At 44.6% G+C, this 26,808-nt stretch overlaps 1 protein-coding gene across 3 annotated transcripts in view; it reads right to left on the reverse strand.

Moving 5' to 3' along the window:
* Positions 1 to 602: 602 nt before the first annotated feature.
* The window catches only part of ATP2A2 (ATPase sarcoplasmic/endoplasmic reticulum Ca2+ transporting 2), a 59,160-nt gene continuing 32,954 nt past the window's right edge, over positions 603 to 26,808 (reverse strand). The window contains exons 6-21 of one of the 3 annotated variants that reach the window (XR_004384860.1): positions 24,949 to 25,029; positions 22,938 to 23,023; positions 21,318 to 21,782; positions 16,273 to 16,361; positions 15,697 to 15,799; positions 14,765 to 14,896; positions 11,475 to 11,597; positions 11,156 to 11,374; positions 10,082 to 10,417; positions 8,444 to 8,664; positions 7,809 to 8,011; positions 6,253 to 6,338; positions 5,852 to 5,985; positions 5,127 to 5,244; positions 3,451 to 5,036; positions 603 to 1,405 (exon numbers count right to left, since the gene is read on the reverse strand). Coding sequence is in view for 2 of the 3 variants with exons in the window: in XM_032876320.1 (XP_032732211.1) it covers positions 4,767 to 5,036; positions 5,127 to 5,244; positions 5,852 to 5,985; positions 6,253 to 6,338; positions 7,809 to 8,011; positions 8,444 to 8,664; positions 10,082 to 10,417; positions 11,156 to 11,374; positions 11,475 to 11,597; positions 14,765 to 14,896; positions 15,697 to 15,799; positions 16,273 to 16,361; positions 21,318 to 21,782; positions 22,938 to 23,023; positions 24,949 to 25,029 (2,666 nt within the window). In the remaining variant the exon portion in view is untranslated. Of the gene's footprint in view, positions 1,406 to 3,450; positions 5,037 to 5,126; positions 5,245 to 5,851; positions 5,986 to 6,252; positions 6,339 to 7,808; positions 8,012 to 8,443; positions 8,665 to 10,081; positions 10,418 to 11,155; positions 11,375 to 11,474; positions 11,598 to 14,764; positions 14,897 to 15,696; positions 15,800 to 16,272; positions 16,362 to 21,317; positions 21,783 to 22,937; positions 23,024 to 24,948; positions 25,030 to 26,808 lie in introns of those variants that run through there. The other 2 variants (XM_032876319.1, XM_032876320.1) reach the window with 2 other exon arrangements.

Below are 26,808 nucleotides of genomic sequence, written 5' to 3' on the forward strand. Positions count from 1 at the left end.
TAGGTTATGAAATGGGAATTATGGAAACTGAATTTTTCCTTACGTCAAGAATGGATGTTAGTTCATCAAACTTTTATCAAATATTTCTTCCTTCTCTGTAGTTGCTAGGATTTGTGCTTTTTGTTAGGTTTATCCTTGCCTCGCTGCCTATTTTTTTTAAATGATAAAAGAATCATTTTAGGTTATTTAGAAAATAGAGAAACGCCCCAGCTCAAACCCATTGCCTGCTAGAGCGGCACGAAATAAGCCTCAAGCGGACGAGTCCGCTGCTGCAGCCGCTGCAGCTTACCCGCTCGCAGCAGGGGTGCGGGATTTTACCTTTTCCATCTGAACAGCATGAGAAGCCTCTCTCCACTGGCACCATCTCCAAGCTGCTGACAACTTTTAAAAACCTCTCTCTCTGGAAACCCAGTGACAAGACATGCAGTTTGCCCCACACCTGAGTTTGTGACACACGAGCAGATCTCCTCCCCGGAAAGTCAAGTCTAAGACCTTCCCCCACCGGAAGGTAAAAACCCTTTGGGGTGCGGGGCTGGAGGCCCTCAGTGCCCCTCCCCTCCCCCCCCACCCCCCCGCCGGAGAACAGTCAGCACCACACTGTGAACTTATCATAGAATAGATTTATTTACCCGAAACCATGTCTGTGCAATGCTTGTTTACCAGCACAGAAACAGCTGATCTCTATTTACAGTCTAAGTCAAACATGCTTTGTGATAAATTGACGGTTAGCATTTTATTAAGATAAATGCATCACAAGAGTCGTATTGCACCAACATCTGTCTACGGTTTCTGATTTCATTAAATAAGTTACATTTAATACAGTGCAAAAGAGCTGTTTGCACACTCAAAAAAAAGTAACAAGTTATGAACTAGAGGCCTACATTCTAACCTTTCAACACCTGTAGTGTTTTCAATAGATTTATAAATAAGCAAACTGTACAGGGCCAATTAAAAAGTAGCAGGTTTAAATGACACCACAGGGAAATCTGGCTACTTAGAACTGAAGGCATGCATTACAACTGAGTATTGTACATTTATATAAACTATGACATTTTGCACAGAGAAACATGGAGACTTGGCTGATGGCTTCTAAGTTCTCAGATAAGGTTTCAGAACCTCATTCTTCTTGCAGCAAAGAAACCAAAGTTCTCTGGAGAGGCTTTCTGATTCATTAAGCTAAATTGTACATTTGTAATTACTATTTTGATTTAAAAGCTAAACCCCGTTGGTAATACGTTTCCTCCACATAACACACAATGAGTTGGGGACTTTTTCTACTTTTCTTTTTCCCCCAACATCAATCATGCAGAGGGCTGGTAGATGTGTTGCTAAAAACGCACATGCACGCAACCGAACACCCTTATAGTTCTGCAAAATGGTTTAGGAAGCGGTTACTCCAGTATTGCTGAAAAGGAAAGAGAGAGGAAATCAGCTTTATGATATATGGGAAAGAAATGTTAGAATAACTATTTAAGATTAATAGTGACAAGGAATAGCGAGAAGGAATATTCAGTTGGACCTTTTAAGATTTCAAGACCAGCATTTCTGATTAACTATCCCTGAGGCGCTGCCTACGTAGGGTAGCAGCTGGAAGCACTGGCTTGGCAACACGGACCCCCGTCTTCCAGCTAAAGAGCAGAGGCCGCCCCGGCTCACAGAAGAACCCCACCAGGCAGACATGGAATCGCTTCAGATGCAGCGGAAGGGAGGGGCGAGGGGAGGGGAGGTTCTCGGTTAGCAGTGCAGATGGTAAGGAAGGTGCGGCAGGGGCGAGTGGCGTGGCGGAGTGCGAAGCCTCTGGCTCCGCCCGTTCCCTACCCTTCCTCCCAGGGGGCTAGTCCTGCGCGGCTCTAGACGGGGAGCTGCGGTCCTTACCCCCTCTCTGAGGAAGGATGGGGATTACCGTCCCGGCTAGCTGTGCGGTGGTTTTTGACGAAACTGGTGGTTACGTTAAAAAGGCAACGGACAACGTGGCGGCCTTAGCTCAGGGCACTGCGCGCTGCTCCGGCCGCGGGCAGGCGCCGTACAGACCTCGCGCTAACGCCTGTAGTCGCCTACCCCTGAGGTCCGCCACCGCAAGGACATTCAGGGGCGGAGGCGCGGTCTGCGGGCGGACGCGGTGGCAGCCGCCCGTGCGGGAGGCCGGCGCCGGCCCTGCCTGTGTGGGCGCTTGTGCAGCTCACCCTGCGGCCTGTGCCCCTGCTCCGTGCAGACCAAGAACGAGCTGCCGGAGCGGGATCCCGGCTGGGCACGTGAGGTCGCCACCCTGCCGGCCAAGCCCTGTCGAAGAAGCCGTGCGAGGCCTACCTGGCCTACCTTTCTGTGGAGGAGAACACGGCAAGTTTTGGGGAGTTCGAGAACGACATTACCCTGACTAGCCCTGATGGCGGCAAAAGCAGAGCCCGCCTGTGCTTTCCTGCCAGGGCTGGGTGAGCCAGGTCTGGGCACCTGTCCCGCGCTGCGGGAGGCCCGAGGCCAGGGATGTGCCCGCGACAGCTCTGTGGCTGAGGAGGGGCTCCCACGGGCGCGTTTCTCAGCAGCAGAGCCTGAAGCAACAGCTGAAAGGGGACACCCCCAGCAGCCTGGGCTGAGCGAAGTGGGTGCCTGAACCACCTCCATGGGCTGGACAGGCCTGAAGCTGAGACACCCCAAGGCCAGAGCCGGCCTAAGGCCACCTGGGGCTGCGTGTGTCTCTGACGGCAGCAAACACATTCCACTTCTTCTGCAAATGCCACTCTATCAAGGAACCGGATCAGGGAAAGCTGTCTGGTAAGTCTGGCTTCCCCGGACCAGCACACCAGCAAGCTCAGACATCCTATCCTGTCTTGGCTTGCAGCCAAGGTGCGCTCCTTCCATTTGATCACTCAACCAATTTTTATGCCAAAATCGGCAAAACCCACCCTCCTTCCCCCTCTATGTTCTCTGCCAAACAAACCAACCACCCTTCCTCAGAGACCTCAGTGAGCCAGGCCGGGACCGCCATCCCCTTATACTCAGACCTGGGAAGCTGGCAGCACCTTGCTTAATGTCCATTAACTTTCCCCCAAACACTGAGCCTTTATATCGCATCTCGGGGCTGGCCCCAGTACTTTCCTAAGAACAGGCCGGGGCTCAGGGAAGGAGCTGCTGCCTAGGCCGCCTTCACCCTGGCTCACGACTAGGCTGGCTGGGTGCCGGCACAGCCAAGCCCTCCTGACGAGTCTCTCTCCCACCAGGCCCTCCTCAGCATCTGGCCGAGTCGCCGTCCCAAGGCCGTGCACAGAGTCCACAGCCGCCACACCTCAGGTCTGCTAGCCCGCCCCGCGTGCGCCCAGGTACCCCGCACCATACTCTTGCTGCTCTCGGGGACAGTCACAGAGCACAGCGGTACATGACGTTAAGTGTCACAGCTAGCTCACTCCGTGGCAGTCACCTTTAGGCTAAAGCATCAGGGCTCCAGGGAATACTCACGTTAGTTGATGGATGTTGGAAGGCATTGGAGGAAAACACCATAGTTAGGACAGTTAATGACTTACACACGGTTGGTAAGACTGATATCAAACATGCGCAACATATCATAGTAACCATGGTGTTGGTTAGTGCCACATTCAAATAAAAATAGTTCTATACAATATGTTCATTTGGTCATGTGCTATTTACAGATTTTTACAAAAACACATACACACATACACACACACTCCCCCTTATGTTCTCTACACCAGGCTAAAACAGGCCAGCAGCAACTTGCAAAAAAGTATCATGGGTGACAACAGGTGCCTATGTGTTCATTCCTACAGCTACCTATGCAGCAGAACACCATCCTCCTTCCCCTCGGGCACAATAAAACTCAAGTTCTGAGCTAAGAACTTAAGAGAAAATTGGACACAATTTGTTATAGTTCAAGCTAAGCCACTTAAAAACAAGACAGTTATTTTTCTGTCCATTTAAAATGTTTTATTTTCCTTTTTAAACTAGATTGTGAAGTGCCACTGAAATAGGCAATGTTGGCAAAACAATGTCTGTTACAATAAAATACATTAGACATTTAAATAAATAACCTTAAAAACTACGTGGGGGGACACGAACCCAGTCGATTGAATCTGGAACAATGTTTTCTGCACAAGCGAGAACAGGCATACCTCTTGTTAAGACTGATGTAAACAGAACCATCGGAACCTACGGGAGAAGCAGCCGAGCGGGGCCAGGAGCGGGGGTGGGAGTGAACGGGGGCCGGGGGAGTGAGGGAAGTGGCAAACCAAAAAATACTGACTGAGGTAGCAGTACTCTGCTCAGTGCAGAAAAATTGGCTTATGAATAAAAATTAGACTGTGATCTCAGATTAAATCCAGATGATCATGCAAAAGACACAATACATGCTATTTAGTTTTAGAAAAAAAAAAAAAAACAACAAAACAAAACCCACACACATTCATTTCCTAAAATCTGCTGCCAATTAACTTGCTGACAATGTCCGCTGGCTCAACTGTTTGTTTTATACAAGGATGAGTATTAAACAGAACACTGTACATGCTTTTTCATCTACAAAAAAATATTTGCATAAAATAGTGTTAGTTCTCTGTACATGTCAATGGACACTTTAATTATGTGTATAAAAAAGGAAAATCTTGCCCCACTGGAGTCAGAAAAGCAAAACAAAATCTAGAGTATGAAATCTCCTTCACCAGCCAATATGTTCATGTGAAAATTCAGCAGAAATAGACAGTTGCTTTAAACAATAAAAAAATTAATTGATTAAGTTAAACATCTTCTTTATGTAAAACTGTCAGTCAAGACCAGAACATATCACTAAAGTTAGTGTCTGTGCTATAGACCCAGATCACCAGGGGCATTATGAGCAGCACAAACGGCCAGGAAATCCCGTCGGTGCATGCCGAGAGCGAGCAGGACGTGGTGGCAGGCTGCACACACTCTTTACCAGGTTCCAGGTAGTTGCGGGCCACAAACTTGAGTGTCTCGTCCATCAGAATCACAGGCAAGGAGATTTTCAGCACCATCAGCCACTGGGTCAGATTCAGCGGTGTGATCTGGAAAATAAGCTGAAACACAAAAAAGCTCTGTCAAGCACCCACACCTCGCAGGACAGGCAGCGAGGCCCCAGCCTCGGCCCTGGTCCCACCAGCGCTTACTGGCAAAGGTTCCACGTAGAGGATGAGGAAGTGGAGCGACATGGACAGGCAGATGGAGCCCACGAGCCAGATGTTCTCCCAGGGGGGCATCCTCAGCAGGGACTGGTTTTCGGACAAGCTGCACAACAACGAGACGTACGTGAAATTTGCCCGCCTACAAGGCCAAGGCCCTATCAATGAGTGACCAAGACCGTCCCGAACCATGCTTCAATAAGGCAGTGGTGAACACGGCATTGCCCACTGACCTAATTCTACTTAGTGACGTTTCTACTGTGGCAAAATTAAAGGAAGAATGTTCAGATGTAGGACAAACTTCCAATTTTAAATCTAGGTTTGGGCACAGCGGACTCCATTTCAATGGACTCAAAGCTGCTCTCAATTGCCCCTGACACTGACACCGTTTCAAAATTTCCATTTTTGTCACTGGCTTATAACTGGAGGATGCCATTTGTCTCGCTGCTCCAGGGCAAGAGTGCCTGTGGGCACTGGCATACAGGGGCACCAAAGGCCCTATTTTTGGCCCCCGCTGTCTCAGAAGGAGCATGTGGTTAAGCACTCCCACTACTTCCCGGAGGTGATGACGACTCAAGTTTTTCAAACCGGTGCTGCCTGTTCTTTCTCGGAGGGAGGAGCTTTCCTGCAAATCCTCCAGCAACCACGACACCCAGTTCCCCAGTGCACTGGCTGGTGGAGCTCTTGCCCCAGCCTGTCGAGGTTTCACTGACCTGTTGAGGGCGTTACACATCTCTATGGTTACTAGAACAGACAGCGCCATTGTCATCGGGTATGGGGACTCAAAGATTGCACAATCCACTCCTTCAAAGTCTGGGTTGTCATCTTTACACTGTAGGAAGTGGCTCTGCAACAAATCCCAGTCAAGTTTGTCATCAATCAAGTACATTTCCAAGGTCCTTGTCCCCGTTCCACAGGAAGCCCAGGACACAGACCCACTCAACTTCTCACCCCATCTCCCAGAGAAGCCTTGGGTCCTTCAGGATCATCTTAGATGCCCCTGCTAATTATCTGAATGTTAAGGTTGCTTGGTAGGCACCCAAACCACAAAATGCTCAAGGACAGCCTTTTAACGCTTTGCATCTAAGGGAGAGGAGAAAAGGCAGACACATACCAGCTGGTAGAAGGACACCCTTGGCCCTCCGTCGGCAGCAATGAACCACCACGCGGCGGCACCCACGGTAGCTGCGCCAACGTAACCTGGGAAGAGACACACGCGGCATGTGCAGCCCCCGCTCTCACTGCAGGTCCTGCCTCGTGGGCCAGTGCCCAGCAGAGGGGACACAGGGTACGACGATGGTACAGGAGAGCCTGTGCAGCCATTAGCAACTGCTCACTCCCATCAGCCAAAGCACCCAGACAGAGGGTTTCTGCAAGGAGAGGGGTGTGTGCAGTATGAAAAACTAAGCAACTCTTCCCGAGTTTGTGAGGAAGAGGACCTAGTGGAGTTGGCTGGACCTTACGCTAGCCAAGACCCTCTCAAACCGGCGGCTGACGTTTACGGCGGCAGGTACGTGCCTCCGTAGCGCCTCACTGTGCTGGAGCGCCAGGTAACAACCACCCAGGACTCGGAGGAAAACTGATGCTCCCAGTCACCCACTTATTTGCTCCATCAAAGACCTGGCAGAACCGTTAACGTGGAAATACCACCAGAGCAGTTAGTGCAGAATGCAAGCAACATGGCCAAACCCAAGGCAGATTCTGGGATCACCTCCCCACCTCCCCCCGGACACCCCCAACCAAGTGGTTCTGAATTGAGCAAGTTTATTACAAAGCAATGGGGTAGTGAACACAGGGACACCATGAAGATGGTCCCAGTGTGGCAGCATCTACCAGAAGATAAAAGTGCACATTCCCTCCAACCTGGCAGTTACAAGGAAACAGGAGACAGCTGGTGGACAGGGACAAGGCAGCCACACGCGTACTGACATGGCAATTCCCCAAAAACAGGGAGAAACACAGGCTTCAGCACACATGTGTGTACAGCACACCAACACTTAAGAAAATATATGCACAGGATAGATCAGTTTGCTAGAGTATTTCTGGAGGGCACAAGAGAAATTCAATATTGAAGGAGAACTGACTGGCTGAGAACCTTCCCACTTTATGCCACAGTGTGCTTCTGGAATTTTAAATCATGTGAACATACTAAAAAAAAAACAAACAAAAAACCACCTTCGTATTGAACCCCAGGGCAGTTATTTTAACTCTCTGGCCTCACTTTCTTAAGCTCTTAAATTGAGGACAAGAACCGGTAGCCAGGCAGAAGCGGGAGGGCCACAGATAGAAAGTATGAGGAACCGGACTGTGGCCGGGGCTCCTGTGTGTTTCCCAGGCGCTGCGGATGAAAGCACAGCTCCCTCCTCTGCTCATGGGGAGTGGGGCTGAGTTCCCAGCTTGGGGATGGAAAGCCTGACCCTGACAAACCCCTGCATCCTTCTGCCCTTAGGATAAATCTGAAAAGCTCATTCACAAAGGCCCAAGGAATGACAGGGATAAATAAAACAAGGGATTAACTCTCCTGTAAACTGGGTATACAGTTTATTAAACTCCATTTTTTGGTTACCCTAATACAGATAGAAAGAAATGTGCTTTTAAGGAATGAATTTACAAAAATCTTGCCTCATAAACATGTGGTTTAAAAGTCAACGATATAAAAACTATACTCACAGCCAATGGCCAGGTAACGGAAAAAGAGCCATCCACTGATCAGGGGTTCCTTCGGGTTCCGGGGTGGTTTGTTCATGATGTCCAGGTCGGGAGGGTTGAACCCCAGGGCAGTGGCAGGCAGGCCGTCTGTCACCAGATTGACCCAGAGCAGCTGGACAGGAATTAAAGCCTCAGGAAAGCCAAGGGCTGCTGTCAGGAAGATACTGTTTCCACCCGAAGAAAGAGAAAGACCCCAAATTATTTTGGCCACGACTGACACAGCATGAGCGCCCTCTTCCCCTCCATAAAATCAATGGACAGTTAAAAATGACTGCTTGAAATTACTTTTGGGCCACCACAGAACATTGGTTATACCTTATTTCGAGTTCAAGCACAAGGTTAGAAGGCCAAAAATTTTACGTTACTTCACCCAGTAAAACTCATTTCTATGTTCAAGGGCATCCTTTACAAACAAGGGCAGCCATAGGACAGCCCTCCCCTGGGCTGGAAGAACCTCCACCTTCCTCCTCCTGCCCGGCCCTCCCCCCACCCCCCCGACTCACAAAGCTGCTGCCCTACGAACAACAGATCTGGAAAACTGGTCATCCCACGCCCCGACCTCAAGGGACTACAAGTGATCTCTCACGGGGACCCACCAGACCACTTCCCCCACATTCGAGGAGATGAGATAGCGGATGAACTGCTTCATGTTGTTGTAGATGGCGCGCCCCTCCTCCACCGCAGCCACGATGGTGGAGAAGTTGTCGTCGGCCAGCACCATCTCTGAGGCCGTTTTAGCCACTGCCGTGCCAGAGCCCATGGCAATGCCGATCTCAGATTTCTTCAGGGCGGGAGCATCATTCACGCCGTCCCCAGTCTGAAAGGGAATGTGACCGCTGGTTTATGCACACCTGCCACCACGTCACACACATGCCCGACAAAGGCTCGGCCATCCTGAAGCGCGGGCAACGACGGGAGCCGTGGCCCTCTGGGCACAGACAAAGAATTCTCATTTTTACAAGGTGGCATCACAAAACACACTTCATCTGGGAAACGTAAAATTGCCACATGAGCCGAAGAGACTTCAGAGGGAAGTGGAACAAAAAGGACTTCAAAATTCATGATATTATTTTTTAAGCAAACCAAACCCGAAACCGCCCACATGGCAGTTAAGACGCAGCACTTGTATCCACACAGAGAAATCTCAAGTAGAACAGGTGCAGAATGCAGAAAGAGGGAAACCGTAACATGCCGTTTACAAAGGGCACGATCGTGCAGAAGGACTGAATGCTGTCTGCAGATACACAGCCATCATCCCCTGGGTGTTTTTTAAACTTTTCCTGAACACAGGAGAGGAGGAGAGGAAGGAAGGGGAAAGGTAGTATACCTGTAATATCTGCTTTCAAGGAACACATTCTTTTCTTCAAGTTTTACAGATATCAACAGAAAGCAAACATTACACAAGGTGAATGTGTCTGGGTGCAGAGTCACAGTAGGTAAGAATACTGCAAATGCCTCGCACATGGGCAGTTCTTAATGCCTGACCAGTACATCTAACCTCAAGTAGGGTTATGGAACAGCAAAGAGTTATACCCTGAATCACTTTTTAGAAAACCTGAAATAGAAACATGTATCCTTTTGAGGTGCTTGGGTGGCTCAGTTGTTAAATGTCTGCCTTCTGTTTGGGTCATGATCCCAGGGTTCTGGGATCGAGTCCTGCATCAGGCTCCCTGCTCAGTGGGGAGTGGGCTTCTCCCTCTCCCTCTGGTTCATTCTCACTCACTCTGAAATCAATAAAATCTTTTTTTTTTAATAAAGATTTTTATTTATTTATTTGACAGAGAGATCACAAGCAGGCAGAGAGGCAGGCAGAGAGAGAGAGAAGAAAGCAGACTCCCCACTGAGCAGAGAGCCTGATGTGGGGCTCGATCCCAGGACCCTGAGATCATGACCCGAGCTGAAGGCAGAGGCTTAACCCGCTGAGCCACCCAAGTGCCCCTCAAATCAATAAAATCTTAAAACACAAAGAAATATGTACACTTTAACCAAGATAAAGACTAGATGTCACCAAATACTTCCCCACAACTGATTCAGAAGGCATACTTCTACTACCTAAACTACTCCAGAATCTTCCCTCAGGTAACATACAGCATGCCAACTACAGGTCAACAGAACTCTACAGAAACAGCCTGATCGTGACAAAAATCCATTCTAAATCTGGGACCTGTTACTAAAAACTTATGTCAAAATTACAATCTGCTGTGTCTGCGTAGTGTGAGTCCAAAGGTACTCACCATAGCTGTAATCTCATCAAAAGACTGAAGAAATTCTACAATTTTTGACTTGTGGGAAGGTTCAACTCGAGCAAAACAGCGAGCATTCAAACAGGCATCTCTCTGGGCTGAAGGATTGAGCTCATCAAACTCCCGACCCGTAAAAGCCTTTGAAGTCACATCCTCGTCCTGCCCGAAGATGCCAATGCGCCGACAGATGGCCACTGCAGTGCCCTTGTTGTCCCCCGTGATCATGATGACCCGGATGCCTGCTTGCCGGCACAGCTTCACAGAAGAGGCCACTTCAATTCTTGGAGGGTCCAGCATGCCCACGCAGCCAACGAAAGTCAGATTGGTCTATAGCAAAAGAATCACCTTACGTTCAAACAGGAAATTCTAGTTTCTCCTCTGGTGTAAAACAAGGCCAGTCATACACTAAGAGCAATTTCCTGTAATAAATCCTTTAACTGTGGCTGGTACCTAAGATTAATATTCACAGAGATAGAAATCTAATGAGGAACAATATTAGTTCCAATTAACTGGAAAGGATGAAAAACAGTACTACATTCTTGTAACCAAATCATCCTTTAACTTTCACGAAAAACACACCAAGGAATAAGAGCATTTTGATACGGGCTACTCTAGGGGCCCCCAGTAACCAAGTTATTCCTTATTCCTTTCAGGCGGCGCTTCAGGAAGTCACATACCTGATGAGAAAGAATTCTATGAACAGACAAGTGGAAGGAATCTCCCAACTTGGTATTTAGGCCTTTAGTAACTCACAAATGTTTAAAAAATTCCCAATTTTAAAAACATCTTAATTTACAGAGGAGTTGCAAAATAGGCTTTATAAGTTTATTTAGCTCAAGTCTTAATTATTCTATCTTGAAAGTAACAGACTTGAATTCAACTGTGAACTACACAGGTTGGAAACAGCGAGCTAGATCGAACGGCGGTGCATTTGGCTGCAGAAAAACAAATAACCACACCCCATTCTTGGCAAAAGCAAGACTCATTTGACCTTTTACTGAAGGAGTACTGTTGGAACACAATCAATGTGCAGGGTGTGGGGGAAGAAACTTTTCGTTAGCTAACCTCATATTTAATAAAGTTGGCAGAGTCCTCAAGGTTCATTTCTTCTCTTCTCAGCGGGTTGTCGTGAGTGGCCAGAGCCAGGCACCGCAGTGTGTCGCTGCCACTACCCCATTCCCGAATGACAGACATGATCTTCTGTTTGACTCCCGGGGTCATAGGAACTTTCGTACTTCCAACTCGAATGTGGGTGCACCTGTCGATGACACCTTCAGGAGCACCCTGGAAATGTTACAGATTGGAGTCAACAGCTGTATTTACTGGGCTCACCCAGGACGCTAATCCTGGTAAGAACATCTCAACTGCAGTCTGCCACACTTGCCTTCACAAACATTTTGCTCATCGATGTCCGGCTTGGTTTGTTTGGTGTACAATAAACTGACATCGACTTTCTATCACGTGAAAACTCCAGAGTAAATTCCTTTTTCATCAACTGCTTGATGACCTACAGGAGAACACCCATGGAATATTATTGGATGGCAATTTCTGTATATTTTTCACTTGTTCAACAAATATTCACTAAGCACCTATTATGTGACAGGCACTGGGGGTTTATGACAATGAACAAAACAAGTAAGTTCTCCCCCTCATGAAGCTTAAACTTGCTCTCTAGTTTGGGAAAGACACGCTGGAATGTAAACATAAAGTTCTATGGAGAAAAAAATTTTAAGGCGGGGGGGGGGATGGAAAATATGTACGTATGTTCAGATCACAACTTTACATACAACAGCCAGAAGGCAACATGTGAGTAAAAACGTGAGAGCCCCGAGTGCGGAACGCAGGCTGGTAGGACCCGGCCTGTTCAAAAGGGGCCTCCAGGACAAGCAGCTGGAAAATCTTGCAAGACAAAGAGGTGAGAAACAGGTTGTAGGATGTTAAAAATCACCTTAAGGCATCTGTAACAAGTGAAAATTGAAGACAAAGGAGGGTTTTGAGGTCTGGCAGTTGCGTCAGAATGAGCTGAAGGGGGACAAGGAGCACCACTTAGTACAAATAATCCAAGAAATGATGGCGACTGTGGGCAGAAATAGGTGGTCCGGAGCACTGCTGCCTCTCAGGAGTTCCTGCTGTGGTGGGAATGTTCTAGCAGAGCTGCTCATGTAGCTGTCCAGTGTGGCCACTAAGCACCTGAGGAGTTTCAGGGAGCCAGCGGCCATGTATTACACACCAGCACGGTGACTGGGAGACCTCATGGGAGTAACTGCAGACAGGAGAGGGTGAGGACTGGGCCCTGGGGCCTCCCTACCGCTGGCAGGAGGTGGAAGATCCAACCAAGGGAGTCGGCAGAGGGCAGGGAGCGAAGAGAACAAGTGAAGGAATGTTTCAAGGAGGGAGAGACTGACAGCTTGGGTAAATGAGGATTGAAAAGTACCCTGCAGACTTAGACGCTGTGGATCTGGATCATGTGTACGATCAAATTACCTACAACATACACGGTGTCTTTTTTTTTTTTTTTTTAAAGATTTTATTTATTTGACAGAGAGAGAACACAAGTAGGCAGAGAGGCAGGCAGAGAGAGAGAGGAGGAAGCAGGCTCCCCGCTGAGCAGAGAGCCCGATGCGGGGCTCGATCCCAGGACTCGGATCATAACCTGAGTTGAAGGCAAAGGCTTTAACCCACTGAGCCACCCAAGCGCCCCTACTGTGTCTTTTTATAACTCTGCTTTTTCTTGCCTTATTACACAGACGGGGGCTGCCAGTAGAATACTGAATAGAAACATGGAAGGTAGAACTTCTGTGGCTATTGAGTATGACATTACTACAGGCTCTGTGTAAATGTACCATCAACTTGAACGTGAAGTTTGCTGAGTTTTTATCATGAACAGAAATTTTATCAGATGCCTTTTCTGCATCCACATAATAATCTTATGGTTTTCCATCTAGATTTGAATTACCCTTGATTCTCCCCTATCCCCCACTCAGACACAGAGCTAATGAGAATTACAGAAATCCCCAAGAACCTCAGCGTCCAGTGTGGGCAGTGCTGAGTGGACTGACAGCCACCCTCTCAGCCAGCTGCCACAAGCAGAAAAAAGACCATCACTGAATTCTGCATTACCTGACGCGTCTGGATCTCTTACATGTTTAGTTTCTATCAAGCATTTGTATCAAATGCTCAAAAGGAAGACTGATGGGATATGTAGTGATTCTGACTAAGGTGTGGACCCAGGCACCAGATATATGGGGTGTCGGCGGCGGGGCGGGGGTGGGGGGTGAACAAAGCCATTTCTTTAGCATTAGAATGGTCTAGAGTGGTAGTTATTTCCAAATGGTCCACTAGGCATTAAAAAGCCGGATCCTGCCCACTTTACCTCTTAACCTACAACAGGTTCCCCCTTTCTGGGGGCTGGGGATTGGCATGAATTTGGATGTGGGTATTTTCAGTTAAGGAGCCCCATGATAGTCATTTCTGACAACCCCCCCCCGCCCCGCTCAGCTGCAGACCAAAAATATGAGGCAAAGGCAGCCATGAAGCAAGAAAATGCTTAGTTTGCAGACAAGAGAACAGATGGCTGTGCCCTTATTTGTGGTCATAACAGTTAACATACCACTTTTAAAGCTCCAGGATACTACTTGTTTCCCTTCATTGAGTAGTTATAGGTCTAGAATCAAACAATTCTAACCCTCAGTTTCTGTGAAGCTAAGTCTTTATGTTGCACTTAGTCACACCAACTAACAATAGAGCTGTCAGGCAATGTGGCTTTCCAGGGACCAGCACCACCACCTACCCTTACCACCAGTCAGGGAGTGAACTCTCTAATGGAGACAGGAGGCCTGGACTTCTCCCGTCCTATGGAAGTCACATATGTCAGGCCAGGATGCCACAGGACCCGCCCAAGACCCTCACGACTAGGAGACTGCTGACTGTGAGGTGTGAATCAGTACACTATAGCAGAGATCTGGATCCTAAACTCTAGCATGAGTTTTGCTTCCTCAAATAATGCAAAGAAAGGAGACAAAATGAAGGAAAGAAGGGGTGCGGGAGCAGGAATCCAGTTCTGCCTCACCCTGTGAGATCACGCAGAGTCACTGAAGGCCTGTTTCCCTGCCTGTAAGTGCCAGGCTGGACTGGATAGTCTTAAAGCCCCTTTCACAGCGGGAGGTTTGGTGTGCTCACCAAAATGCTTACAGAGCTTGAATGGAACGGATTCGAGAAAACAGAAAAAGTGAAACAAAAGAATACAGTAAAATGGCTGCTTTGAGAAATTTTACTAGAAAAGAAGCTGGGTGCTAATGGGGGAAATAAAGTCCAAAAAAAGTTTTAAGATAAAAACCATTACTACTATTTGTCCTATGCTGATAAAGATCAGTGGAGACTAGGCGGAAAAGTGATAACGCAGGAGAGGGGGTGGGGTTTGGGGCACCTCTGGAGCGAGGATGGCGGACTCACAGTGCCAGAGGCTCAGAGAAGACAGACTGTGGGGGCACAATGACTGTGTATGGAAAATATCTAGCGATACCTACGTTCTTGGTCAGATAGCTGATCATTTGACCTAAGAGCAAATGTGGGGAAGAAGATGCCGCAAGTCGGGAAGATAAGGTACATGTATCTTAGCTGTCTGAGCGGGGAGCAAAGGGCAGCACTGACAACACACCGAGCTACAATACTGACCGAGTTGCAGGCATTTGCTCGCTCTATTTTAGAAAGACCCTTCAATTCGGTATCAAATACATTCATCTTCTCCACTAGGCAAGTGAGAGCAGTCTCTGTAGCTTCTCCAACTTTTTCATACACACCCTTTGCCTGTATTGGTTAAAAGCACAGAAAGTACAAAAGTAGTAAATAAGCTTTTCATTAATGAAGACTTTCTGTTGGAGGACAAGTTCTTCACGTCATTCTTTTCAGGGCTGTTTTTATCTGACTCTGGAGCATATGACGCAGACAATTAAAAATATACTCCAAGTATGTTATCTTGTTCTAACAACTAGGCTTTTTATTTCCTTTAACTATGAGAACCCACTAGTCACAGTATTAATTCAAACAGAGCCTGCAAAAAGCATGTGTCACTGTGTGTTATCATTCTACAGAGTTCACGCGGGGTTTCTGTTGGGGACTGGCTTGTCTAATTTTAGACAGAAACCAGCGGATTACTATATAAGTAAAAAGAGAAGAAAGGATTCTTGTTGGTTAAATTTTATATCATCATCATCACCATCAAAACAGCCCTCTAACCCTGAGCTTGTCAAGGATGTAACAGTCCCCATCTTTAAAAAAAAAAAAAATCAATACCCTATACTGTGAAGAAAACATGCCCTGTTCGTTCGAGGTTTTCCTCACGTACAGCAGCTGCGCCACAGCAGAAGAGCGCGCCACGTACACTAGGACTCTTAGCGAGGCGAATGCAATGCTCAGTCAGGGGACATGGGAAAGGCTTTCCACTTTCTTTGGCTAGGTCACGCTGATTCGGGTAAAATGGAAAGAGGAAATAAAATCAGGAGCCCTTACTTTCCAAAGGGAGGAAGGAAGGCTGGATTTTCATTCCACCCACCCCACCCTTGAACCAGAACAGTCAGGTCTACTTTCTCATTTATGAGACGCCTTACCTCATTGTAATCCAAGGCAGAATCGTTACAAAGAGCACAAATTGTTGCGAGTTCCACAAGACCATCATACTGATGACACTTAACCGGCTTATCATCTTTATGCCTATCAAAAGAAAATACTTTTAGAGCGCAGTGTGGTCATCTCTATTGATTTTTACTTAATTATACAATTTTGTGGACAAGAGCCTGGCAAGTATTCTAAAGAATCTGAGTAATGACTCTTAGAAATCTGATGCTGGAGATAATAAAAGAATGCGTCTTTGATTGACATCAAGAACCAATCAGTAAAGACCAGAAGTTCTTAGTTAATGAAATTCTTCCACCACAGGTATCAATACAGAACAAAGAGAAACCCCACTCGAAAAATTTGGCTCCAAGGAGCCAAATAAAGATGAAAAAAAGTCTGACACAATGACCTGTGTTTTCTCTTTCAAAGTGTGCATTATATTAAAAAAATTCATGACTCCTGTAACTAATATGAGCCACATTCAGAAAGCTTTTTAGATATACTGCAAATCTCTCCAAGTCCCAAACTGCCACAATGGGTCCTTTAGACGATAAGGCAGGTTTACTCACACTTCTCCAATAGGTGCATAAGTTGATCCAGTAATGGTAAACTCATTAAGGGAACAGCTATCACCTTCAACTTTGTCCAGAATGAACATCTACAGAAAAAAGGCACAAATGTTTAAAAGGTATAAAAATATGCTGGAAAAAAATAATCTTTACTACGACAAAAAAGCATTTCTCACTTAAGAAAACAAACTTATAAATTGAAGCTGAACATCCGAAGTACTATCCCTTATTCCAACCAGATGCTGTTTAAGATCACCTTCCCACCTATCCAAGACGCTGAGAAAACAGCATCACGGACATGCTGAATAAATAAGCAGCAGCAGGGGCACCAAAGTCACAGAAGACAACCCTCACGGCATGGGAGTTATGAGGACTCTCAGTCCACTCCACAAACACAGCAGCGCTCCAGAGGGCTCAGAATTCCAAATTCCAAATGGCTGGCTGAGAAAAAAAAATTAGGTAGTTCTGCCCCAGAGCTAATAGTAAAAGCCTGGGAAGAATAAACTCACATTTCTGAGCTGCATAAACATTCCCTGAGTAAAATAAGACAAATTATTTCTCTCCTCCTCCCCACTTATTTTTATTGTGGCAATAGCTCATTTTCTACGAAGCTCCATAACCCCGTGTACAGTATGGAGGATACAGAGCTGAATGAACTCATGTTACCGAGACAGCACACACACACGCACATTTAGGAAAAGAGTCTCCATTTTATACAATAAAGTGACATGAGCTAGTTTCTTTCTTTTTTTAAAAGATATTTATTTATTTATTTATTTATTTATTTTTAAAGATTTTTATTTATTTATTTGACAGACAGAGATTACAAGTAGGCAGAGAGGCAGGCAAAGGGAGAGAGAGGAGAAAGCAGGCTCCCTGCTGAGCAGAGAGCCCAATGCGGGGCTCGATCCCAGGACTCTGGGATCATGACCTGAGCCGAAGGCAGAGGCTTTAACCCACTGAGCCACCCAGGCGCCCCAAGATTTTTATTTATTTGAGAGAGACAGAGAGAGAGAGAGAGTGAGAGTGTGTGTGTGTGTGTGTGTGTGTGTGTGTAAGAGGGAACACAAGCAGGGGCAGTGGGAGAGGGAGAAAACAGGCTTCCTGCCAAGCATAAAGCCTGATGTGGGGCTCGATCTCAGGACCTGACGGATGACCTGAGCCCAAGGCAAATGCTTAACGACTGTGCCACCCAGACGTCCCATGAGCTAGTTTCTTAAAGACAAGAGGTTTCTTTTCCCCCTTGGTTTGCTTTTCAATCCTAATTCAGAAGCCCAGTTTAGAAAACTCAGATTTAGATGTTTTCATGCAAATTGAAACCATAAAATCTTATAGAACACAAAACACAAAGTGCTATTTCAACTCTACTTTTGCCACACCAAAATCCCTCTGAAACACGAACAATTAAGAATATGATCAAACTGGGGGCGGCTGGGTGGCTCAGTTGTTAGCATCTGCCTTTGGCTCAAGTCATGATCCCAGAGTCCTGGGATCAAGCCCCGAGTTGGGCTCCCTGCTCAGCGGGAAGCTTGCTTCTCCCTCTCCTACTCCCCCCCTGCTTGTGTTCCCTCTCTCGTGGTCTCTGTCAAATAAATAAATTTTTTAAAAAAATGATCAAACTGTTCTAAAATAAATTTAAATATTAAACTCAAGTTATGAGAGCCAGGTAATGCCTTAAAAATTTAAAACATCTTTTCAGAGCATCCCAACTCCTACTCAGTAAATTTTTTTTTTTTTTTTTGGCCTCACAAGATTTGCTTGTTATATAGTACTAACTTTGAAATTCCAAAAGCTTCATTTTGTTGTTGTTGTTGTTTTTAAGAGGCAGGAGGCAGACGCGGAGCCCGGTGTGGAGTTCAGATCTCACGATCCTGAGATCACCATCTGAGCTCAAACCAAGAGTCGGGTGCTTACCCGACTGAAGCCACCCAGGAACCCCAAAGGCTTCATTTTTTTTCTTTTCTTTTAAAAAATCTCTGTGGGGCGCCTGGGTGGCTCGGTTGGTGAAGCATATGCCTTGGGCTCAGGTTGTGATCCCAGGGTTGAGCCCCATGTCAAGCTCTTATTCTCGGGGAGCCTGCTTCTCCCTCTTCTTCCCGCTTGTGCTCTCGCTCTCTTTCTAATAAGTAAAAATACAACCTTAAAAAAAAAAAAAAAAAAGTAATCTCTGCACCATACCCGGGGCTTGAACTCACAATCCCTGAGACTGAAGTGCTGCACGCTGACTGAGCCAGCCAGTCGCCCAAAAAGCTTCATTTCAAAAGTATACTTAGATACAAATCAGCCTTGGAACGGAACTAATGCCATGAGCAAGACACAGAAAATGTCTTAAAAAAGAAAGTATATAATGGGATTTAAAAGTGACTCCTGATAAAAAAAAGGTTCTAGTTCAAACATATACAACCAGTGTCAAATGAGGAAAAGATTCATGTCCAAGGTCACATGCAGCCAAATCAGTGACACCTACATTTTTTTCTAACAGATACAGCTCCTAAAAAAGGAAGCTTGTCAAATGGTTCCTACCAAAGATGCCTGACATTTTACAGAAGAGGAACAAAGGACCAGAGAGGTTAAAACACGTGCTTAAGGTTATATAATTATTAAGTGGAAGAAAGAGGACTGGGTTTAACTACCAATCTCTCCTATAAGAAAATCCAACTTTACCTTTTATTAGAAGTTGTGTTACCCTTGGATTTGTTACTAACTTCTCAGGGCCTTAATTTTTTAAACCTCTTGAGCATGATTACCATACGATTCAAAGTCACATGTGAAAAAGCAAATTAACTGTACTAAGCAATATCAAAGCAAGTTAGCATTACTATTACACTTAATGTATGGTTTATAAAAAGTGAAAGTCTTTGGGTTTATACCAATGCCCAAAATACTCTAAGATAATCAGAATTCCAATCCGCATTAAGTAAATCTGAACGCACATGGGCATTTTAGACTGAGAGCAAGTAAACCATTTAGGAACTGGATGATGAAAGTATCCTTAAGTCAAGGGCAGTTATGCAACCCACTGCAAGAAACCTCCTGGAGAATACTGATCAGCATCAGCTTTCTGTCATAGAGGGAGACGAGAACAAAGAGGCAGGCTAGGCTGTTTCTTTAATAGAAGAAAAGATCTTAAACCAGTTAAGGGAAAATATAAAAACAACACATTTTTACTATGGACTCTCTTTTATTCTTAGTATGAAATCTCATTTGCTGCCACAGTTTGAAATTAGTTGCCAACTAGTTATTAGCTAATTTATGCAACCTTTTCTATTTCCAAGGAATGAAAATTTAGGCAGCTGAGTCAAACCCTGCACTTCTGGTGAAACCCAGGACAGACTAGCAGCTTACCACTTAAGAGACAAAACACCTATCTGTTCATTCTAAGTTGGGATGTAGACTACAAAGAATGGCCAGAGGGAGGCAGAGATGGAACAAAACACCAATGATGACTGTATATCTAAAAATCATCACGAGTTTAAATTGGGCAAGATAAAGATTCAGAGGGTTTAACTGTATTAAAAACAATTTCTGGGGCACCTGGGTGGCTCAGTGGGTTAAGCCTCTGCCTTCGGCTCAGATCATAATCTCAAGGTCCTGGGATCAAGCCCCGCATCAGGCTCTCTGCTCAGCAGGGAGCCTACTCCCCCCACCCCGCCTCTCTGCCTACTTGCGATCTGTCAAATAAAGAAATGTCTTTAAAAGAATTTTTAAGAAGTCTGCAATTCTGAGGTCTAAATAAATAAATAAATAAATAAATAAACAATTTCTAATGGGAAAATGTATTATCCAAAACCTGGAGTTATTAAGGCCAAGAGGATGTCCACATGTCCCTACGATGTCATTCAGAAGCATTCCTTTAACAGGCTCAAAGATGTAGTATTCTAGAAAAATATTAACATTGTTCCACTGTGCTATTTATTATTAAGAGCTCATGTTACATGAAGTTGTGGATTTGTGTGGCCTGTAGGAAAGATAAGCTATAGTTTTACTGCCCTATTGGATATTAACCAGGCTTTGCAACCTAACTCATAGCAATTCTATGCTGTTATTGAGTACTTCCTCAAATGCTCTTGTAACCAGTTTTGCTGATTCCCTCATTATTTAAGATAATCTTTGGTATCCAATCAGTATATATATTTTTTCCACTCAGTGTTTTTATGAGTAGTGTACCTTCTGGAAAATTATACTTTGAAAAAAGACTTGTACAAAATTGTTTAAATAAAACCTAGGTAAAGAACGTAATTCAGGGGTATCAGTGTTTCTGAAGTTACTACTTTTCTAAGGGCAGTTTTAAATAGTTTCTTATTTTATCCCCCTAGTGATGGTCAAAATAACCTAAGAAGGGAAGGATGAACACATATAACAAAGTAAGTTAAAGGCCATTATTCACCTTTCAAGAAAGCATGTCTCATTCAATGTTTTATGGAAATACCAGTCAGAAGTTTAGCTAGGCAGGTATGGAGGGAACTGGCTGCTTTATAAAATTCTCTTCCTTTAAGGTTGGTCCAGTAACATACATGCCCTCAGAGACAGAGGAGCAGGAATACAAAAGGAACATAGACACCTAACACATTTACAGACTGTCTATGGTCACCTTCCCCAATATAAGCACATCAACCATGCAGATACCCTTTATTTCATGAATCAATTTTAGGAATTAGAGGACTAATTCCTCCGGGGCATCAGATTACCTTGGGCTCTGGCTATACACACAACCTGTTTGTTTAAAGCACTTAAAAAGGTATCATATTGGGGCGCCTGAGTGGCTCAGTGGGTTAAGCCTCTGCCTTCGGCTCCGGTCATGGTGTCAGGGTCCTGGGATGGAGCCCCGCATCAGGCTCTCTGCTCAGTGGGGAGCCTGCTTCCCCCTCCCCCTCTGCCTGCCTCTCTGCCTCCTTGTGATCTCTTTCTCTGTCAAATTAATTAACAAAATCTTAAAAAAAAAAAAAAGTATATTACACGTTCAAGGTTTTGATGGCATGAGGGCATATTCCTAGGATGTACCAAAACTCACCACCAGCAAAGAGTCTTAAATCACTCCCACTTACCCTGCACACAGACATCTGGTTCGTTGTCAGCGTACCAGTCTTGTCGGAGCAGATAACGGAAGTACAACCAAGGGTTTCTACAGAAGGGAGGCTTCGAACAATGGCATTTTTCTTTGCCATTCTGCGAGTTCCAAGAGCCAGGCAGGTGGTGATGACAGCGGGCAGACCTTCAGGAATGGCTGCCACAGCCAGAGCCACCGCAATTTTGAAGTAGTAAATAGCACCCCTGATCCAGGAGCCTCCATGAACTGGGTCGTTGAAGTGCCCAATGTTTATGATCCAGACCGCAATGCAAATCAGGGAGATGACTTTGGAAAGCTGTTCCCCAAACTCATCTAGTTTCTGCTGGAGCGGGGTTCTCTCCTGCTCTGTTGCCACCATTTCATCCCGGATCTTGCCAATTTCTGTGTTCACTCCAGTTGCCACCACCACTCCCATGGCTTTGCCAGCAGCAATGTTTGTACCCTACGTCAGAAGTAGAGGAAACGAGTTATAAGATTAACACCGCACCCAATTTAAACACTGACTAGCAAACTCAGACTCATGTGGGTTTTGATTAGAGCACACAGACTCTCATATTCTACTGGGCCTTCTAGAGGCTGCTCTTCAGAGAACCAGCCATTCAACCTTGACAATCCAGGCAGCACGGTACAGCTCTCCTTTATTCTCATTTCATGTGGCTCCCCACTCGCCCGGAGCAGCTCCAACCCGAACCCCCCCAGAATCTCTATTCACCATACTGAACCAGCTTGCAGACCAGCTCGGGCTCTAACCCCTCTGCGTTCCTCATTTTTTGAACTCCATACAGCCCTCAACCCTAAGCACTCTTCACTGCTGGCTCCAAAAGCCCAACCTCCCCTACTTTTATTACCTACAATAAGTAGGGCACCCAGCCCCATAAGTTACCTTGAGGATCTCCACTCAAGCACTGGCATTAAAAAAAAAAAATCAATGAAATCAAGTACAGCACTCCCCCCACCCCGCCTATTTTAACCCCCAGTGCTGGCATGATACAACTTCATTGTTTCCACTGTAATTCTATAGCACTTTCCTTACTATGAGTGATTAGGTTCCCATGCTCACCCACAAAAACCTACCACTTGAAACAGCATTTAAAAAACCAAACAAGCAAAATATAACAAATTTCTCAACCTTTTATTTCAAAAAAATTTAACAGAAAACCTGAATTCGTACAATAAATATCCCTGTTAATTTTCATCCATACTCCCCAATCATTAAATGGTTTGTCACATTTGCTCTCTCTAAACTCACACCTTTTCATTGCAAACGACATACAGCTATCACCCACATCATTAAAAAAATATCTTTCATAGGCTGATAAGCCTTGCCCATGAACACCTACTTTTCTGGGTTATAGATAAGAATCTAAAGATGTGTGACTGATCTCTCGACGGACCCTCGAAAACTTGCCAATTAGAACAGCCGGCCCCCGGGGAGCCTGGCGGGCCCAGTCAGGGGAGCATGTGACTCTCGATCCTGGGGTCCTGCGTTCAGCCCCACGCTGGGTGGAGAGTTTACTTAAGAATAAACCAACTTAAAACCTTGCAGATCTTACATTCTGGAATGTCCCCAAGTGACAGCGTGTGACGAATTACTCACAGAAAAGAGCATGTTCTTCTTATCTTGGTTGACAGCCCGCGGGTCCGGGACGGGGTCCGTGTGCTTGATGACGGACACAGACTCGCCTGCGGGGGCGTGCAGAAGCATGGTCAGGTCCGTGTGACGCACACCCAGACCCTGAGTGCCCCACTCACTCTACCCCACACTCAGGAAAGGAGGTGAGAGACCCAATTCACTCAAAAGAGGAAGACTAGTAATATTTAGAAACAGAATCCCAGTCAACTGCCTGTATTTCCTGAAGTAACTACTCAAATCGAGTTTATTTTCAGGAATCAACTTCATACTCTAATATTGTGAACATATATTTATACTTGTTATAAACTTACATATACACACTAATACTTCATAAAAAGGTCAAAATATTCTTAACACAATGATCTTGTGAATACACTAGATACATTACATGTAGAATGAGGAGCATCTACTGGGAAGCCCATTTTTGTTCATCAATGCCAGACATGAGAAATGAAAACACGGTTTCAGAAATACTGGCACTAGCATGAGTGATCAGACCATTCTTTCAATAAAACAAAACTGAAAAACAATCAGCACAAAAACATCACACAGTATATAAAGGGCTGCTACTGAGAACTTTTACAATGTCTTGTTGAATTTCGTTTCAACCTTACTTAACATCATTTATGGAATGTGTAACTGGGACAGGTGTGAGTAACGAGAAATAGGGCTCCAGTTGTTCATTTAAATTTCAGCTAGCCAACCTCAACTCTTGATATCCCAACAAACCTGCTTCTTCAATCTAGCCTGAAACTATAGTATGATTATTTAGCAAAAACAAAACAAAAAACACTGAAGAGATTTTATGAGAGGTTTTAAAATGTAATTATTTCTGTAGGCATACAATGAAAATTAGGCACCACCTAATCAGTTTCCCAACATTTTATGGCTCAAATCAGCTTTCAGCTTGTTGCTGCTAACAGGAGGTTTAGTAACTAAGCTATTCATAGAGAAACAATAAAAGAGCCCACATTACTCACAGTACTACCTCTTAGGACCTCAGCTGCTTTTCAAAACTGATAATCAGATAAATCTTGATTACCTTTGGATTTTCTAATTACTCTATTTAGTTCAGGTTAGCATTGTGTTTAAGTTAATCTTCTGACCATCTTACTTCCAGCTAATTAGAACCCTCCACCCTACACTGTGCCTTTATCAAACAAAAAATGGAAAAATGTTCCAAACAATCTCAAATCTAAGCATGCAAACTTTAGGCAGTAAAACATTCACCACTGGGGTTGGGGGGGATTGCTAATTTCTGTTAATTGTACATTTGATCATTGCAAATAGGTTAGATGTAAGATTAGTATTCCTGCAATGAAAAAAATTAAAGCTCCAGAAACTTTCTCTCCTGCCTGGGAAAAGGACAATAAGTAATTAATTCATTTTCCATAAAACAGACAGACAACACTTCAACCTTAAGATTATTACCTCTGCTAATGTAGGAATTTGTAACTTCTTTTTTTTAGGAAGTAAAAACAAAAGATTTCTGGTGAAAGCTAATTTTTGATCAAATTAAAGACAAATTAAAGGTCTTATGAGATGAAAGCCAAGTTTCTTTTTAAATACCTTTAAACCCGATACAATGGCAAACAAGCCTGATTTCTAAAGCATTAAGAAATAAGTATCTTAGGGACGCCTGGGTGGCTCAGTTGGTTAAGCAGCTGCCTTTGGCTCAGGTCATGATCCCAGCGTCCTGGGATCGAGTCCCACATCGGGCTCCTTGCTCTGCAGGGAGCCTGCTTCTCCCTCTGCCTCTGCCTGCCATTCTGTCTGCCTGTGCTCGCTCTCTCTCATAAATAAATAAAATTTAAAAAAAAAAAAAAGAAAAAAAAAAAAAAAAAAGAAATAAGTATCTTGGAGAGAATTAAGGTGAAACCCTAAAAAGGAACAGGAGGGGCAGGAGCCAGCTCACTCAGCCTAGGGTCTGAGCCGGACTCTAACATTCAGCAACCTTCCAATGTATAATGCTTACCTGTGAGAATAGACTGGTCAACTCTTAGAGTAGTAGATTTGATGGAAGTTAATCTTATATCAGCAGGAACTTTGTCACCAACTAATTGGGGAGAAAAAAGCTAAAATAAGCAATTTTGCATTTCATCTTTCATAGAGATCAATCTGTTTCCAAATAAAACACATCTTAAAGAAAATACATAGTCTGTACATAGCACAAATACATTAAAATCTGTTAAATTAAGCAAGATAATCAACTGCTTCTTAGGGTTATAAAAACCCTTGGCAGATAAATACTGAATTTGAATTACACAGGAAGGAAGAGAATGTTTGGGGAAACCTCTAACGACACATTATTTACACACTCACACACACACATGGCATGATGAGGGGGATCAAGTTGTATATGCCATGGTATATCCCATCAAAGAGATGAAATATCCTGAGTAGGTAACAAACGGCTAGAAGATGCTCAATAAATCTCACTCATAACAGGAATGAGAAATAAAATTACAAAGACATCAATTTAAAACAAACTGACAAATGAGTTGAGAAAATGTGCCAAGTTTACAAAGATGTATAGAAATAGGGATTCTTAGAGTGCCTGAGTGGCTCAGTTGTTAGGTGTCTGCCTTTAGCTCAGGTCATGGTTCCAGCGTCCTGGGATTGAGCTCTTTATCGGGTTCCCTGCTCAGTGGGAAGCCTGGTTCTCCCTCTCCCACTCCCCATGCTTGTGTTCCCTCTCTCGCTATCTCTGTCAAATAAATAAATTTTAAAAATCTTAAAAAAAAAAAAAGAAAGAAAGAAAGAAAAAAAGAAATGGGGGATTCTTGGGGTGCCTGGTAGCTCAGTTGTTAAGTATCTGTCTGCCTTTGGCTCGGGTTATGATCCCAGGGTCCTGGGATCAAGCCCTCATCAGGTTCCCTGCTCAGCAGGATGCCTGCTTCTCCCTCTCCCCCTGCTTATGTTCCCTCTCTCGCTCTGTCAAATAGACAAATAAAATCTTAAAAAGAAGAAGAAGAAAAGAAGAAATAGGGATTCTTATTATAGGGGGGGCTACTAAATCTGTAAATTTTGGTGTAAATAGGAGAAAAAAAAATTCAGAGTTCTAAATCACTTAGACGCAAGTGCCTGAGCAGAGATCAATGAAATTCTGTGCTAGTGCACAGTTAGTAAGGACAAATCAACTGCATGTAATATATTACATGTTCTATGTAAAAGTAACAGTTCATTCAGTGTTTATAATTCAACTCAGCTTCCAGACTTTGTGACCACCCGTATATGCGGCTGCTGAGCACTAAGAAAAAAATGTTACAAAATCTCTGGAGAGAGTTTGATAAGATATATCAAAAACTACAAGCACAATCTTTTTACCCCATATAATCCACTACAAGGAATTTGTTCTTCAGATAGGCTCAGCAGAATAGTTCAGTCACAGCAAATTTTTTTTTATTAACTATAGAAAGATAAAACAACTCCATTCATACCAAAGTGAAAATTTCCTCTAAGATACACTGTATACTAAGGGGAAAAACACAAGTGTGAAGCATCACTTATACAGACTATCATTCATATAAGGAAATACCTTTGGGAAGGTATTACAAAATCTTAATGCTATAACTGGGTATAGAGTAGAGGAAGACTTCTCACTTTGTACCTTTTGAAATCTGATTTATCAAATAAATGAATAAACCTCCTGCATCACCTCAAGAGGATCTTTAAGTCAAATAAGTTCTTCCCTGGGCCAAAGTGGTCCTTTAACAGCTCTTAAAGGGTCCACATCTCTAGTTCAGACAGTAAATGCCACAGTGCAGACGCAGGGACAGATAAAGCCAATATTACATGGTCTTGAGAACAGTGTCTAGCACACTGTAGACATCCA

Source organism: Lontra canadensis, unplaced genomic scaffold (assembly GCF_010015895.1).
Source record: "Lontra canadensis isolate GAN:19392208 unplaced genomic scaffold, GSC_riverotter_1.0 scaffold58, whole genome shotgun sequence".
Classification (NCBI taxonomy): Eukaryota; Metazoa; Chordata; class Mammalia; order Carnivora; family Mustelidae; genus Lontra; species Lontra canadensis.